Here is a 16,176-nt window from a genome sequence, read left to right on the forward strand (position 1 = left end):
TCCTATCTATATTGAGCACTACTAGAAATTGCAATTACTCACACATATTCCCCCTGCCAAAAATCTAAGATTTTCATTCTGAGGTAAATAACAGTTATAAAGTCAAAAAAATCTTAATTTTCAAATATCTTAAAACTTAAAATGCAGTTCATTGCAAATACTAAAATATCTGTGGGACAGTGTATTAAACTATCATAATTATATTTCTAGATCTAATTAATACTCAAAAGTTCTTATGCTATGATAAATTATGGGTGGTTAGTTCATTTAATTAAAATCCCTGGGTTTAAAATTGGATGTTACAATATAGAGGTTATGCATTAGTGTCAATTTCTCTGTGAGTTTTCTGTTTCATTATCATTATTCTCTTTCATTCATTTAGGCAAATGAAAACTATCTTTAGTGACACCAGTGAACTGAGGTACATTGGATGGTGGCAACTTCCATGTATTGAAATCTAAAATGAGATCATTTGGAATTGTAATCAATGGATATATTTCTATGCACTTGGTAAAGTGTAAACATACACATAAGAAATGAATCTTTAGAACAATAAAGGAAAGCCACATACCTGTGGTCCAACCACACCTCCTGGTCCAGGGGGACCTGTCTTGCCTTGAAATCCCTAAGGAAACAAAAGCATAATCTATAAAAACTGGAGGAAGAATTAAATGTAGAGATTTAACTTGACAATTGGATTGCTACTTAAGATAAAAGAAAGTCACCTTTTGGTAGAAACCCTTCTTTTCAAATGTTAAGTATAAGTTATGACTGTCCAGTTCTCCTAAAACTCAATTTGTTTTGCTCTCCCACATATCAAGTTATGATGAAGTTTTCAGTAAGCTTTTAAAAAATTAAGTTAATATGATGAAGCTGGTGTAAAAATATGGACTTTATTTTTTTTCTTTAGTAATGTTATTCCAGGCCAAAGAATATATATATTTCATCTTTGGATGAAATAACTCATAATTTAAACATATTGCTTTTTTCTTCCTTCCTTCCCTTCCTTCCCTTCTTTCTTTCTTTCTTCTTTTCTTTCTTTCTTGCTTTCTGTCTCCCTTCCTTCCTTCCTTCCTTCCTTCCTTCCTTCCTTTCTTCCTTCCTTCCTTCCTTCCTCTCTCTCTCCTTTCCTTCCTTCCTTCCTTCCTTCCTCTCTCTCTCTCTCCTTCTTTCCTTCCTTCCTTCCTTCCTTCCTTCCTTCCTTCCTTCCTTCCTTCCTTCCTTCCTTCCTTCCTTCCTTCCTTCTTTCTTCTGGTAATACTTGAGGTTTGATCTCAGGGCTTGTGCTGAATAGGCAAGTACTCTACCATTTGAATCCTGTCTCAGCCTTTTTTGCATTTCAGTTATTTTTCAGATATGACCTCAAGTCAGTAGTCCAGGTCAGCCTCAAACTGCAATCCTCCTGATGACTCTCACATAACTGAGATTGCTGTGTACACCCTTCTGGCAAGAGTATCTATTGAGTCAGGGTTTTTGCTAACTCTTACTAACCAGATTTGTCTCAAGTATTACAGGGACCCCAAATAGATTTCTCTTATTTTAAACATCCATTAATGACAAAGTAAAGGGTAAGCCATGTGCTGGTGGCTCACTCTTAAAAATCTAGGTACTCAGGAGGCTGAAATCTTGAGGATCCCAGTTCTATGCCAGCTGGGGCAAGAATGTCCTTGAGACTCTTATTGTCAATTGTCCACCAAAAAAAATATGGAGGCAGAGCTGTGGCTCAAGGGGTAGAGTACTATCCTTGAGCAAAAAAAAAAATGTTCAGGAACAACATCCAGGCTCTTAGCTCAAGCCCAAGGGCTTGCATGCACGCGTGCGCGCGCGCACACACACACACACACACACACACACACACACACACACACACACACACACACACACACACAGAACAAGACAAAAAAGAAAAAAAAGTGACTCATTTCAAAATACATTGTCATGATAAAGGAAGATAAAAAAAATAGTTCTTCCAACTCCCAAGTTTCAAATGGAGCTGTATTCTCAATAGCTAAGACAATTAATGCTGAGGGAAATAATAAGAAAATTTCTTTCCTGTAGCCTCCACAATTAGTCATTTAATCCTTATGAAACTCTCAAAAGATAGTCTCTTCTCTTATTCCTGTAAAACTCATCTTATACAAAGGGTAATTTTCTTTTTTTCTTGGCAATTATACACTTTTCCAATCAAATTCATTCACTTGTCCACATTAGCTAGAATCACCATCTCCCATCTCACAGAAAGACAGCCAAAACAAGTAATAAGTATGCATCAAGCAACATTAGTGGCAAAGTTCAGCCGAGTCTGCATCTCTAGTCTCATCTTCAGCTTTGAAAACCTGTCCTTTCTAGCTGTGCTGATTGTCCCTTTGTCTTTGAAGAGCTACACACTACATATTTGTGTGAAATGTTCATTTGATTTGCATTACCATCTTTCCAAGAGTTATTCAGTAAGTGTGACTTGAAGGGGATGATCTAATTCTCAAACTCAAAAAGTTGAAAATTTTATAGAGCTTTTTGTCTTAGTCACTATGAGATCAATAGCACACAGAAACAGTTATACTAATAGATTGAAATTAATTGATTAATTAATTTGCAATCCACACATGTACTGGTATATTCATTTTCTTGTAGCCCATGTGTGCAGGTCTTAGATATATATATATATATATGTATATGTGTATATGTATATGTGTATATGTGTAAATGGATATATACATATATATGTATTCATATATATGTATATATATATATTGTAGCCCACGTGTGCAGGTCTTAGGTTTGTGTGTGTGTATATATATATATATATATATATATATACATATACATATACATATATATACACACACACATATATAAATACAGCGAAGTTAAATTCTGACTCTTGTACAAGGATATCTTTTAAATCCCAGTCAGGATAGAATATGGTAAGAAGGTGTAGTTCCTGTCTACAGGGTTATTTGATTCACTTAAATATTTGTGAATTTGGGAGTGCAATTGTCCAGAAATTACTGCTTTTTTCCATGAGAACCTAATAAATAGAAGAATTCTTACAAGAAGAAAAATGTTTTGTATTAGGACACTAGCAAAGAGGCCCTAAGGCCATCTTAAGAATTATCAGGGCATTCAGCTCAGATTATAGGCTAACACCTATAATCCTAGCTACTCAGGAGGCTGAGATCTGAGGACCTCGGTTCAAATTCAGCCCAGGCAGGAAAGTCTTTGAGACTCTTATCTCCAATTAATCACCAGAAAGCTAGAAGTAGAGCTATGACTTGAGCAGAAAGCTCACAGACAGTGCCTAGGGATCTGAGTGTCAATGCAAAGAATTGAACTCATTTGAAAGACTGCTTTGAGAAGAGAGACTGGGACATCCTACTGAGCTAACTAGACACTTTTCTATATTCTGACATCTAGCTACTCAGAAGGCACTGCACAATGGTCCAAGTGGAGAAAGCTAACTACTCAAGCTGGTATTAAAGCTTGGCATTGTCCATGTAATGCTGGCTTAGCAAGCATACAGAATTAGAGAGTGATGAGGCTGCAGACATTTCCAGCCACATTTCAAGTGGTCTGGGGGATCATGCAGTGTCTGCCATGGTCAGAATCCCTACCAGTGTCCCCCAGCTGGGGACTGTAAGGGGGAAGCTGAAAATGCAAGAAAAGTCAGGAAACTAGAGGTGCCATGTACATGGAATATCTGACAAGGAAAGCTGCAGACAGCAAATGAATACAACCAGCCTGAGAGAGAGGACATGAGCATTACAAAAGCAAAGGTCATAGAACAAGGCTGCCCAAGTCATGTAGTGTCCACAGTCCCACCAGCATGTCCCTTGAACACCAAGCCCAGAGCTATAAGTTTTAATGTCTAACCCACAAGGTTTTGGTCTTGCCTTGGTTTCATCTCTTATTCCCGTACCTTGTTGCACTGTTTTGGAATGGTACCATTTATACTGTGCAATTGTGCATCTGGAATCTACCTTGAGTGTAATATGAGACAGTGTTGGAACTATGGAGATTCACTGATGCTGACTGAATTAATTTTGATTTACAAGGTGGACATGAGCCTTTTGGCTCAAGTCAAAAAGCTTATATTTGGCTTAATTTTAAGGAAGAGCTTGATGAGTGGTAAATTTGTGATCTGGATTATAATTTGACTGGATACAGAGGTACCTAGGAAACTGGTCAAGCACATCTCTGGGTATATCTGTAGTAATATTTCCAGACAGAAATAACCACATGGGTAACACCTCCCTGAACATAATTTTAACTATCCAATAGACGGGGAACTAGTGGAAAAAAAAGAGGAAAGAAAGAAGAGTGCTCACTATGACTCGCCATCCCCCTCTCTTCTTCCTGGCATCCATGAGATAACCAGCTTCTTCCACACATGGTCCCACTGCCCCAGGCCCTGAAACTGGAGCTATGGATCCTGGATGGAAACTTCTAGGATCATTAGCTAATATAAATCTTCCTTCTTTCCAGTATGTGTGTCAGGTATTTTGTTACAGGAATGTAATGTTGAACATAGTTGGTTACAGTTGTCAGATAAAATTAAATTATATACATTTTTTTTCAGTCTACAGTTTCCTTTTAAACATTTGATGCAGTTTCAGGTCCATTGCCCTTAATGGTTCTGACATCATCAACCATGTCATCCTTGTGGTACTGGAGGAATTGTCCTGCTATTATGCTCACAACATGCGTTTGTTTTCTATCTTTCTTTTCTTTTAGATAGGAAGAAGGAGATAAGTTTGGGAGTTATGTATCTGTCAATAGATCTCAGAGAAAGGGTCAAGGACAAACCCTGGTAGAACTATCCAAAATACAAGGGGGCCTCCCCTGTCTATTCAATCTTAAAACTCTGGTCTCAATAATAAGAGTAATCATATCAATTCATACTCTGTGTTTTCCAATTTGATTGAGTATAAGCTTTGCTTTACTTATGCATTTATTTAAAGATATTAATAGAGATCCAATGCAATTCATGTACCCTATTGTCCTACAAATGGTAATTTGATTGTTAGTGATGAAGTTATCCTTTATGACCTGTGGAGGTAGTAGAAATAGGAAATTTCAATCAAGAAAATGCTGCTACTTACAGTTTCCCCACGTTGCCCAGGGTGTCCTGGAAGCCCATCTTTCCCAGGGGGGCCCTGAAATCACAAATATTAAACACTCCATGCCATCAATATTTCTTGGATTATCATTTAAATGCAGTATATTTAAACAGTTGTCCTTTATACTATCATTTAATGTTCTGTTTATTTTGCAGATGTTCAGGAGAATTTATATAGAAGTGCATAAGTCTGCTAATATAATTCTCTAGCTCTAACTGAGGCTAATTTTTTAAAAAAAAGAATATATTCCAAACATGTTTTGTAACTGGGCTCCTTATACATTGAAATAAGGATAACAGAGAAAGCTAGTGTCCTCTAGTGGTGATCTGTAGTTTTAACCAAAATGAGAAAGAAATGACAAAACAACAACAAACAACAACAAAAAAACCCCACCAAAACAATGCACTGTACCCCTTAATCTGTTTTCAGTAAAGGAAACAATATGCTAGGATTAAGTCTACATGTCATCAGATCCAACTTTTCCTTCAGATTGTCTAAAATTGCCCTTGGAAAGCAAAAAGTTAAGTACTAAAGAGCAAATCTGTTGTGCTATTTATTCCAATTACTGCTATTTATGGTATTTAATGCCCTATCTTTTTCATGTCATGGGGATTAATAAAAGAAATTAACTAATTATGTAACGCAAACTGCCAAGTTCCTATATTTTAGTGACATAGTAGCAAGAGATCCCTTCCTGATTTGTCTTGTAGATTACTTATTTGCCCCCAGAATCTGTTATTTAAGAATTCAAATGTCAAAACATGGTTAACAGGGAAGAAAAGAAATATTCTCAACTCCCTGAGAAACTGAATATGGATTCAATAGTGACACTTTTAATGATAATAGACTAATCTCTTATAACATGACAATTATGGAAATAAATTTTCATATATATGTATATATATGAAATAAATATATGTATATATTTGAAATAAATATGTATATATATATATATATATATATTTCTTTTTTATTTTTTGGTCAGTCATGGGACTTGAACTCTGGGCCTGGGTGCTGTCTCTCAGCTCTTCAGCTCAAGGCTAGGACTCTACCACTTGAGCCACAGTGCCACCTTGGCTTTTTCTGCTTATGTAGTACTGAGGAATAGAACCCAGGGCTTCATCCATGCAAAGCAACCGTGTGTGTGTGTGTGTGTGTGTGTGTGTGTGTGTGTGTGTGTGTGTGTGTGTGTGTGTGTGTGTGTGTGTGTGTGTGTGTGTGTGTGTATTTACACAGTGGGTCTGAACCAAAGATTTAGTTCAAAAATACTATCATTTTCACAGATAGCATTCTTGCACCAATTTCACCTAAGTAACACTTCTTTGGAGTCGCTAGTGGAGACACAGGCACTCTTGTTCTCTGATCATATCTGCATTGCACATTGTCATGGGAATTACCAGATTTAATTAAAAACTGCTTTCTATTTCACAGAAGCATGGCTTGTTCATGTTTTTCAGGACCACCGCAGTGATTCTATTGTAATTCTTCTCCTTTCAAGACTGGACTGTTTCTAATAAAGAGTGTTTAACTATATTTCTTAGGTTTCCTTTCAAAAACATAAGACAATGGATCAATGCATTAGTCTCTAGGTATATAGCAATGTCATACTCCTCTCTGCCTCAGTTTTGACATAAAACATAGAAACTGTTCACTACTAGAATCTTTCATCTACATCAAGGTTCTCAGCACTTCAAATATCAACAATTTTTCTTCTTTGTTGCTATTTTAAGTCAGATGGGAATGAATGTTTTCTAATTTAGGTCAATACTGAAGGTTTTACTAAATACAGAGCATGCCCTCCAAAGTACAGTAAATGTGGGTCCATTTCCCCCACAATAGAAAAAGTAGCTCCAAGGTGAAGTATATCATAATCACTAAACAAGAGACCCATTTCCAACACATTCATAAATATAGACAGGTAATACCTCTGCTGTTTGCTGACAGAGATGATCAGCATTAGGTTGATGTGCACTTTATGTATATTGATATCCAGTTCAAGTTATTCATGATAGTATGTACCCATGTGACTTTACTAGGATTCTATCATGATAACTAAGCATAAAGAAAAAGATTTAGAACTTTATCCTGAACATCAAACATTTGAATGCATTTCATTCACTCTTAACTTTCAAAAGCAATATTTGCATTGGTTTACTTTTTTAATTTCTTTCAAGCTAGTATACTAGCTCTTCGATGTTTGACCAGTGAATAACTTCTCCTTTTCAACTCATCTGTACTTCTCTTATAAAATTTAATCCTTTAAAATAGAGATTGTAGATGTAAATGATGTCATTTAGGGATGAGCATTACAAGATGTTTAGTTATGATCTTAGTTTCAGGGAATAGAGCTAATGGCTTTAAGATTAACTATTATCATTTATCTTGACTTAAGTCTTCATTTTTAATATAAGCAATCACTCTTAATTGTAGTGGCTTGATATTACCATTTAATAAAATAAAGCAAACCAATTGTCATGAGATTTCAAAAAGTTTAAGCATTATTTCAAAAAGTTTAAGCATTATTTAAAAGACTACTACTATTCATTAAAATCTGCTGCCTTTTTATCTACTGGGTAAAAATCAGATACAATTCATAAAAAGAAAATATAAATAGTTGTCTAAGAATATTTCTTCTCTTCTAATTTCCAATTTTCTTAGAATATTCCTTGTGTGTGTACATGCACACACACTCATGCAAGCATGTACCTGCCTGAGCAAATTAATTCCTGGTACCATAAATATATACCACTTAGTATGTAGATTAATCTTCTTCCTTCACCTCCATTTTTTATTTTTATGCCAAAGAGATAAAGGTATTTTTTCCAACTACATAAAAACAATGCCAGAGAAATTGTGGGTACTCCTTATTTCATGCTTTAATATTTCACTCTACAGAAAAGAGTATAAAAGCCACTCTGTTTAGCCATGAGAGCAGTATTTCTAACAGTGTCATGTCTTTCCAAGTAGGCTACATGCATCTTGAGTGTAGGTATTTATTATGTTGCTAGTACCCCTTAGAGATAAGAATGAATGCATGGTGATCAATGGCTCACCCTGCCAGAGAGACACTTAAAAGAATAGACTGATAAAAGTCTCAGGGGACATGATGCAAATGTTTCTTTTTTAAAGAATCAACATCATGTGATATCAGGAAAATAATTCATACCCACATAGGTGAGTATAAATGGGAAGAAAAGGTTGTATATCTCATGACATTTTTTGTTACTAAACATTATTGACGCATATGGCTTCAAAATACATGTTGCTGATATTGCAGGGCTATATTGGATTAAGAAGCTGACCAGATTGCAAATGAAAGGTAAACAATAACAGCTGAACATCAGAGACTATGCTCTTTTCCCATGAACATGTAAGTATAAAAATAATGTGTTACAATTAATTTGTAAAGAGCTGTGATGATGATATTCTAAAGAACATTTCTGTGGGATAATTTTATGAAAGAGCTATTATTCAGTAAGGGTTTTCCTTGTATTTTCTCACAATGCATTATACACACAAAAACAATATGAATGAATTATTGAATGAATCTTCACGGCATGTAAATACCAGAATGCTGAAAGGAAAACTGGGGAAATAGTAAATGAAGGAAGATGAGAAGATTCCATTTAATAATGGACAATAAAAGTGAGTTTTATAAATAGGCAATATTTGTTATCTGATAACAGTTTTACTGTCTTAAATTATATTCATTGCAATAGAGATTAGTTAGCAAATTTAGATAGACAGACAGACAGACAGACAGACAGACAGACAGACAGACAGACAGACAGACAGATAGATAGATAGATAGATAGATAGATAGATAGATAGATAGATAGATAGATACCTTCAGGTGACTGGTATATTGCAAAGAGTACTTAATAAGAGGAATTTAAGTTAAATTCAGCTTAGTATTTATAAATGAAATACATTCTTTGATACATTAAATGGAATTTTACTTTATAGAGAATTTTACCAATCTTTACATCTAAAAACTATTTAAATTTAAACTAAACCCTCCAAAAAGTGAAAACAATATCAAATGAAGAAAAAGAGGACCTGTGACACTTACAGGGGGGCCTTTGGGTCCTGGGAATCCGACTGGACCCTGAGGTCCTTGAGGGCCCTGAAAATTAAAACAAAAAAGGGGGGACATTTTACCAATGTGTTTAAAAAGCCATAATCTATCATGTGCAGATTATTTCTACAGACTAAATACAACATGGTGTCCAACTTCTACAGAGGAATAGAAGAGTGTTTATGCAACTTCATCATCACCCATAATCACATGGCTGGATCTTTTTCATGTGATGGAATCCCCTTCAAATCAGTACTCCTATCATAGGGATACTCTCAATATTTACAGCTCTTATATACAGTGAATAGCATGTACATTGAAATGAAAAGTTTGACTGATTTGTTTTTTTACTTAAACATTGGATAGAAACATTATGAAGTATATTTCGATTCAATTCTTTAGCACTCCAAAAGAAAAATGATGTCTAAAATTACCTCTATCAAAATTCTGGCTCCAGGAACACATGACCCAAAGAAAAGTATGCAATTATCTCAACAAGATCATAAAAGATATTTCTAACTAGGCCAGCTATGTTGTGGCATTTTCGCTATCATTTATAACTTGTGTGTCTAATATATCAGGCATTTTGCTAGACAAGCTAAAAAAAGAACTTTATTGTATAATTATTCTTATTAAGATAAAATCCAAATACATATTTATATTGTTATTCTTGTTTGATGCTTAATTGGCTGTATTATTCAACTCTCACTTACATGTCTTTCAAAAGCATATAGCGGACCCAGTTACAATGATTGAACTGGGGGCAGAAATATGAAGAGAAAAAGATAACCCCACGTGTCCAAAATATAGGCCTAGTTCTCAAATGAAGATATGTAAAATGGAAGATAATATAAGTAATATTTTCTAAGTAATACAATTAGGATAGGATTTACCTATTTTCTAATTAAAAATGAAACTTACTGGCATTGGTCTTTAAAAGAATTTGCTTTTGAGTTACTACTTGATAAATTAATTAAACCTTCATAAGGAAAATTCACATTAACAGTTCTCCTCCAATGCTACTACAGAAACCAACACAGTTTTTTTTTTTTTTACTATTACCAGCATTTATCCTAACATCAAAATTAATGTGACATAAAATTACCAAAGCACTGGGGAAATGTAAAGAATTTATATGTTTAAAAAATCTCATTAAACTAGAAAATACCGATTTTCAAAAGCTTATCATAAAAATCATAAACAAAAATCTATTTAAGCATAAAATTTTGCTTTAAATTTTGTGAATAACCCTGTTTTCCTAATTTCTTAAATGTCCTTGCTTTATCAAACTTTCATAGGTGTCAGAAGAATTAAATTTCATTTTAATTCCTTTAAGGAAACAAAAATAAATCTCTAGGAAAGTAGATTTTGATTTGTGAATTCCATAGAAAAATGTTCACAGGATCTTTAGTGTTAATCAAAATATAATGTCCCATTTATATCTGAGGTTATACGTTACTCACTACCAGGTACCTGCTCCTAACTGTACTGTGAAAGAAGATTCTAGATATAAACTATCAACATGTTTTAAACTATGCCCCATTGTGATTAACATGATGAAACCTTATGCTATGGGGTTCAGCGGAACCCCAGATGTAACTCACCCTCTGTTCAGAATATCCACAGTACATCTACGACATACTTGTCAGCCATTCAGCCTGGGCTAACATGGTACTGCTGTGTTTGTGTTTAAGCCCCCATTAATTTACTTAATAATAACCTCAAAGCACAGGAGGAATGATATTATAAATTTTTCAATAGTGCGCTACAGTTCTTCTAGTACATTATTAGTTGTTCTTGTTAACTCTTATGGTGCCTAATTTATCATCTAAACTTGATTATAGGCATATCTGAATAGGAAAAGGCAGAGTTCATTTAGTGCAGAGTTCAGTTGGCAGCATTCAGTGCCGGCTGCTGTTTCCAGTACCCCCTGCTCTAGTCTACTCTAGTACAAGTGTTTATAAAAACTGTGTAAAGACTGTTTTGGAACCCATTTGGATTACCCAAGCCTACTGAGAGGTGAATTGTAGGTAAATCGTGAAAACATTTAATATGCTGTAAATCTTGCAAGAGTGTTATTTAGGTCAAAAATTACTCATTTATAGATGTATAAAACCCCATGTTGACAATGAACTTTACAACTTGGGGTGGGGAAGGGAGTAGTTGGGGAGGTGGGGAGGTAGGGGCAAAACAAAGAAGGGGTAACAATGCCTGATAGGAAATGTACTCATTACCTTACTCATGTAACTGTAATCCCTCTGTATAGTCTTTACAATAAAAAAATATAAAAAATTTTAAAAATGACTAATTTATGTTAACTTCAGTTTTATTTTTATATCTACCCTTTTGTTATTTTGGTTTAGTTTTGGTTTCCTAAATTTGGCAAACTCAGGCCAATTAGAAGCTACAACTGATACTTTAACAAAGACATAGTTAGCAAATCAGTAGTATGAGGGGTCATGTTTAACTAGAAGAATTTCCTAAAGAATTTAGATAGCTATGTATGTATGTATATATGTATGCATGATGCATTCATGCATGTTGGTAGACAGATGATAGGTGTACACAAAACACATACATATGTCATATATATAGTTAACTATCAATATGTTAGTTAAAGATGTAGTAATTTAAATGGTCAAAAATAAGTGTCGGGCTGGGAAGGTGGCTCAGTGGTAGAGCGCTTTCCTTGCATGCATGAGGCCCTGGGTTCGATTCCTCAGCACCACATAAGCAAAAAGAAAAAAGCCGGAAGTGGCGCTGTGGCTCAAGTGGTAGAGTGCTAGCCTTGAGCTGAAGAGCTGAGGGACAGCGCCCAGGCCCAGAGTTCAGGCCCACGACTGGACCCAAAAAAAAAAACCAAAACAAAACAAAAATAAGTGTCATTTTCTCTAATTGAATGACACTAATCTACTTCAATATACCTATTCATATATTTTAAAAAACATTATGATATGAAAATACTTATATCATTCTTTAACTGTGTGTTTAAGACAAAGTAAAATAATTCATAATATTCAAAAATGCTTCTCAATAAATGAGGTCAAGTCAGAATGCAGTGTGCCATGTAATTTGGAGAACATGCAAAACAGGTACTCATTATACAAAAACTGAATATATACAAATGTTTATTGTGATTATGTGTATAATAACCCTAACTTTGAGAGTGGTTTTACAGTTACTAGTACTCCAGCTGTTGGATCGCACAAGTGTGTTCCACATTAAAGTATAACATCATATATAATCATTGTATTCAATTTTAAAGAGACACTGATAAAACACACAAATGTAAGACATAGGAAGAGAATAATTGCTATTTTAAATAAAAAACTAAATTGTGCTATAAATAATTCATTCATTTTAAGTAATTTAGCTGAATTCTTCCATTAAAATGTCTTAATCCATAAATATATCAAATATTTGTATTACTTATGATTTCAAAATGTACGGCATGAATAGACCTAATTAGGAATAGTTCATTGAGAATGAGAAACATTTAGTAATTTAATTTAGTAATTTAATTTATTATTAGATGACGATGTAAGGACACTCTAATTAAATGTTTATTCTGTGACTTAGCTAGTTATACTTCTATTAACCAATAGAAACTCAGTTTCACTTACTGCCTCTTACAAAAAAGAAATATTTATGCTGTTTTAAGTTTAAAGTAACATAATACTTGTGATTTTCTGTTCATCAACCATTTTAAGTTTCAAATATGTGATAATATATGAAAATACATGAAATGCCCTCATGATACTTAAATTATTTTTAATAGAATATGAAGAAAAGTTTCAATTTTCTTTGTATGTAACAGATTTTAGATTGAAAATTCTTACAGAAAAATCTAGCTATCAAAATGCTGCTTTTTGAAAACAAAATTAAAAGCCAAACAAAGGATATGCTTACTCATCTGTATTTGAATTTATTTTACATCAATAGCAAGTCAATTTACTAATTTTTTTTTCTAATTACTGGAATAGATAGATGTTTTATCTTGACTTGAATGTGTATTGATTCTGGCTTAATGGCTATGGTAGCTTGTATACTACCAGCCTAATATAGTAATGTCACTGGCAAAACCTGAGGCAAATTGACTACTAATAAGGACAAGAAGACACAGGGTAGATGTAAAGGTACTTAAAAATATATTTAAGACAAAAATCTTTATTTGTCCTGAACTTAAGAGTGATGTCTTAGGCCAATTGCACATAGTATTCTTTATTTCTATAACAGAACTCAGTGCATATAACCAGTTTAACTTTTTAAATTATGGAGTAAAAACAAATAATTGAAGAACAAGAATTTCTTAACTGGGACTAGATTATGAGGATGAATGTGTGCATGCATTTGCGTATCTGCATATGTGTTTCCATATATGCATTTGCATATTTTTCCCAGAATTTTAAATACTGGTACACACACACACACACACACACACACACACACACACACACACACACACACACAATTAGATTTTCTCTGATACATACCCTTTCACCAGGAGGGCCTGGAGGGCCATCTCCACCAGAAGTGCCCTGGCAACAAGAAAAGAGAGAATAATAATTGAAAAGAAGGAGTCTCGGTTCTTTGGCACAGCCTCCATCCTCTGGAAGAGGAGATGAGGCAGACATCCAATATGACATTTGCCAAGGTACCTTTAGGCCCGGCTTCCCAGTGGGGCCTCTCGCTCCCCTCGAACCTCGAGGACCCTACGAATGAGAGCACAAAAGAGATCTGATCTAAACACTATCTTAAAATTATTAATCCCGAATGAAAGTCATTGTTGTGAAACACAGTACCCACCGTTGGACCACGCTGACCGCGAGGGCCTGGTTTCCCAGCTACTCCCTGCCAAAGACAATGCAAACTCCATCAGTACTCAATGAGGGTAACCACATTAGCGAGTTTCTTCATGAGAGACTGGTGCTCATTCAGGGACATTTACACCAACTAGTTCAGAACAAGGTAAGTCATACCCGTGCACCTTTCTCCCCGTTGGCACCTGGAAATCCGGGAAATCCAGTGGATCCCTAAAATTATAAAAAAAATAAATAAATAAAATAAAAACAAAAACACTCTACAGTGTTCAGATGTGCGGGTCACAGCTGTCATTCGTTTGGAAAGCAGTCATATGGCACAGCTGACTATATATATATATATATTTATATATATATATATACATACATACATATATATACATATATGCATATATATCCAAACATACAAGTAAACATATATGTAAGTTTAGGATATCATAAAATACCTTTCACATTGTAAAGTTTATAACAAGTTTATAAACAAACTTACAATGGTATCTGAAATCCTGGAAGCATGGAAAAGTATGAATGGATTAAAAAGGAACACATATTTTTAGTATTTAACTTTACAAGTAAGATAATCAAATATTATCATATCTCATTTATTAGGGAGCAATTAAAGGATATCACTGTAGAACTCAGAATATATTCATTTTCTTCCATGGAAGACCTTACTCCAATTATAAGGCAGTAGCTAACTGCACTTCTCATGATCCTATTTCCCATGATCCTCCAATCCCAGATTGCCAGGGTTCCTATTATCCCTGCACTTTAGATGTCTACGTGCCCTATGTATGGCCCTTTTCTATCTCTCTCTCTCTCTCTCTCACACACACACACACACACACACACACACACACACACACACTCACACACACACACTCACACACATATACAAGCATATATACACACATCTGTAATAAACATGCATAATAGGTTTAATGTTTAATATATTAATACTTTTTATTTGCAGTCCTGAGGACCAAACAGAAGGAAACTAATTTTAAGTCTTTATTTTGTCTTTTACAAACTGTAAAGGAATCATAAGTGATTAATTTTAATGTTTTTCTTATAGGCTGAAAAAAAATAAATGAATAATTTTACCTTTGGACCTTGTCTTCCTGGATATCCTGGTAATCCTGGAACTCCAAGTTTTCCCTATAATTAAAGAAACAATGTATCTATATGTGTCTATGTATGTAAATATAGCATATATAAATGCCCTAAATAGAATTGCTTTTGTCAATCTGAATCAATTTTTAGATATAGAACATCAACACTGTACATGTGAAAGGAAGATTTCCAATATTCATGTTAATGTACTTTTGTTATTCATATTCATTTTCACAAGAAATTAAAAATCACTGCCTAGGACACATTTCCAATGCTTTTATCTTGCTTAATAGTCTCTGTTTAGAAAGAAATATACCATCTTTAGAAACACAATACCCTTAACTAAAGAGATCTCACTATACCTTTATGACCTCAGAGGTATAATAGTAAAAAAGCAAATCCTAGCCGGGTGGCTCACGCCTGTAATCCTAGCTACTCAGGAGGGTGAGATCTGAGGATCATGGTTCAAAGCCAGCCAGGGCAGGAAAGTCCATGAAACTCTTATCTCCAATAAACCACCAGAAAACCGGAAGTGGCACTGTAGCTCAAGTGGTAGAGTGCTAGCCTTGAGCTGAAGAGCTGAGGGACAGCACTCAGGCCCAGAGTTCAAGCCCTACAACCGACCAAAAAAAAAAAAAGCAAATCCTAATCTCTGTTATTTCAAGTCATTTTATATAGATGGAAGCATATTTAGATGTTATAAGTAGAATTATTTCATTGTTTTGTTTTTCTGATACTAAATGTAAGTATATGTAACTTTTTCCTCATTCAGTATAAATGATATAATTAAGTATAAATATGTGTCAATAACATGGATCAAGAGGCATTTTCCTAATAAATAGATATATTGAACTGGAACCTCTTTGTACAACTGAAGATAAGTTTTAAAAATTAAATAAATAAATAAAAAGAAATTTTGTCAGGCCAGGGGCTCAGGCCTACAATCCTACTACTAAGAAGGAGGTAGGGATCAGGAAGATTAAGGTTGGAGGACAGAGTGGACAAAAAGTTTGCAAAATTTTATTTCAATCAGTAGCTGAGAGTTGTG

At 34.4% G+C, this 16,176-nt stretch overlaps 1 protein-coding gene across 1 annotated transcript in view; it reads right to left on the bottom strand.

Annotated features, from left to right (window-relative positions):
• The window catches only part of Col11a1 (collagen type XI alpha 1 chain), a 171,228-nt gene that overhangs the window by 62,756 nt on the left and 92,296 nt on the right, over positions 1–16,176 (bottom strand). Inside the window, exons 31-38 of the mRNA XM_070007851.1 lie at positions 15,120–15,173; positions 14,175–14,228; positions 14,002–14,046; positions 13,854–13,907; positions 13,689–13,733; positions 9,190–9,243; positions 5,100–5,153; positions 572–625 (exon numbers count right to left, since the gene is read on the bottom strand). Coding sequence (XP_069863952.1) covers positions 572–625; positions 5,100–5,153; positions 9,190–9,243; positions 13,689–13,733; positions 13,854–13,907; positions 14,002–14,046; positions 14,175–14,228; positions 15,120–15,173 — 414 coding nt within the window. The remainder of the gene's footprint in view (positions 1–571; positions 626–5,099; positions 5,154–9,189; positions 9,244–13,688; positions 13,734–13,853; positions 13,908–14,001; positions 14,047–14,174; positions 14,229–15,119; positions 15,174–16,176) is intronic.

This window comes from Dipodomys merriami, unplaced genomic scaffold, assembly GCF_024711535.1.
Source record: "Dipodomys merriami isolate MVZ:Mamm:240054 unplaced genomic scaffold, mDipMer1.0.p SCAF_7, whole genome shotgun sequence".
Classification (NCBI taxonomy): Eukaryota; Metazoa; Chordata; class Mammalia; order Rodentia; family Heteromyidae; genus Dipodomys; species Dipodomys merriami.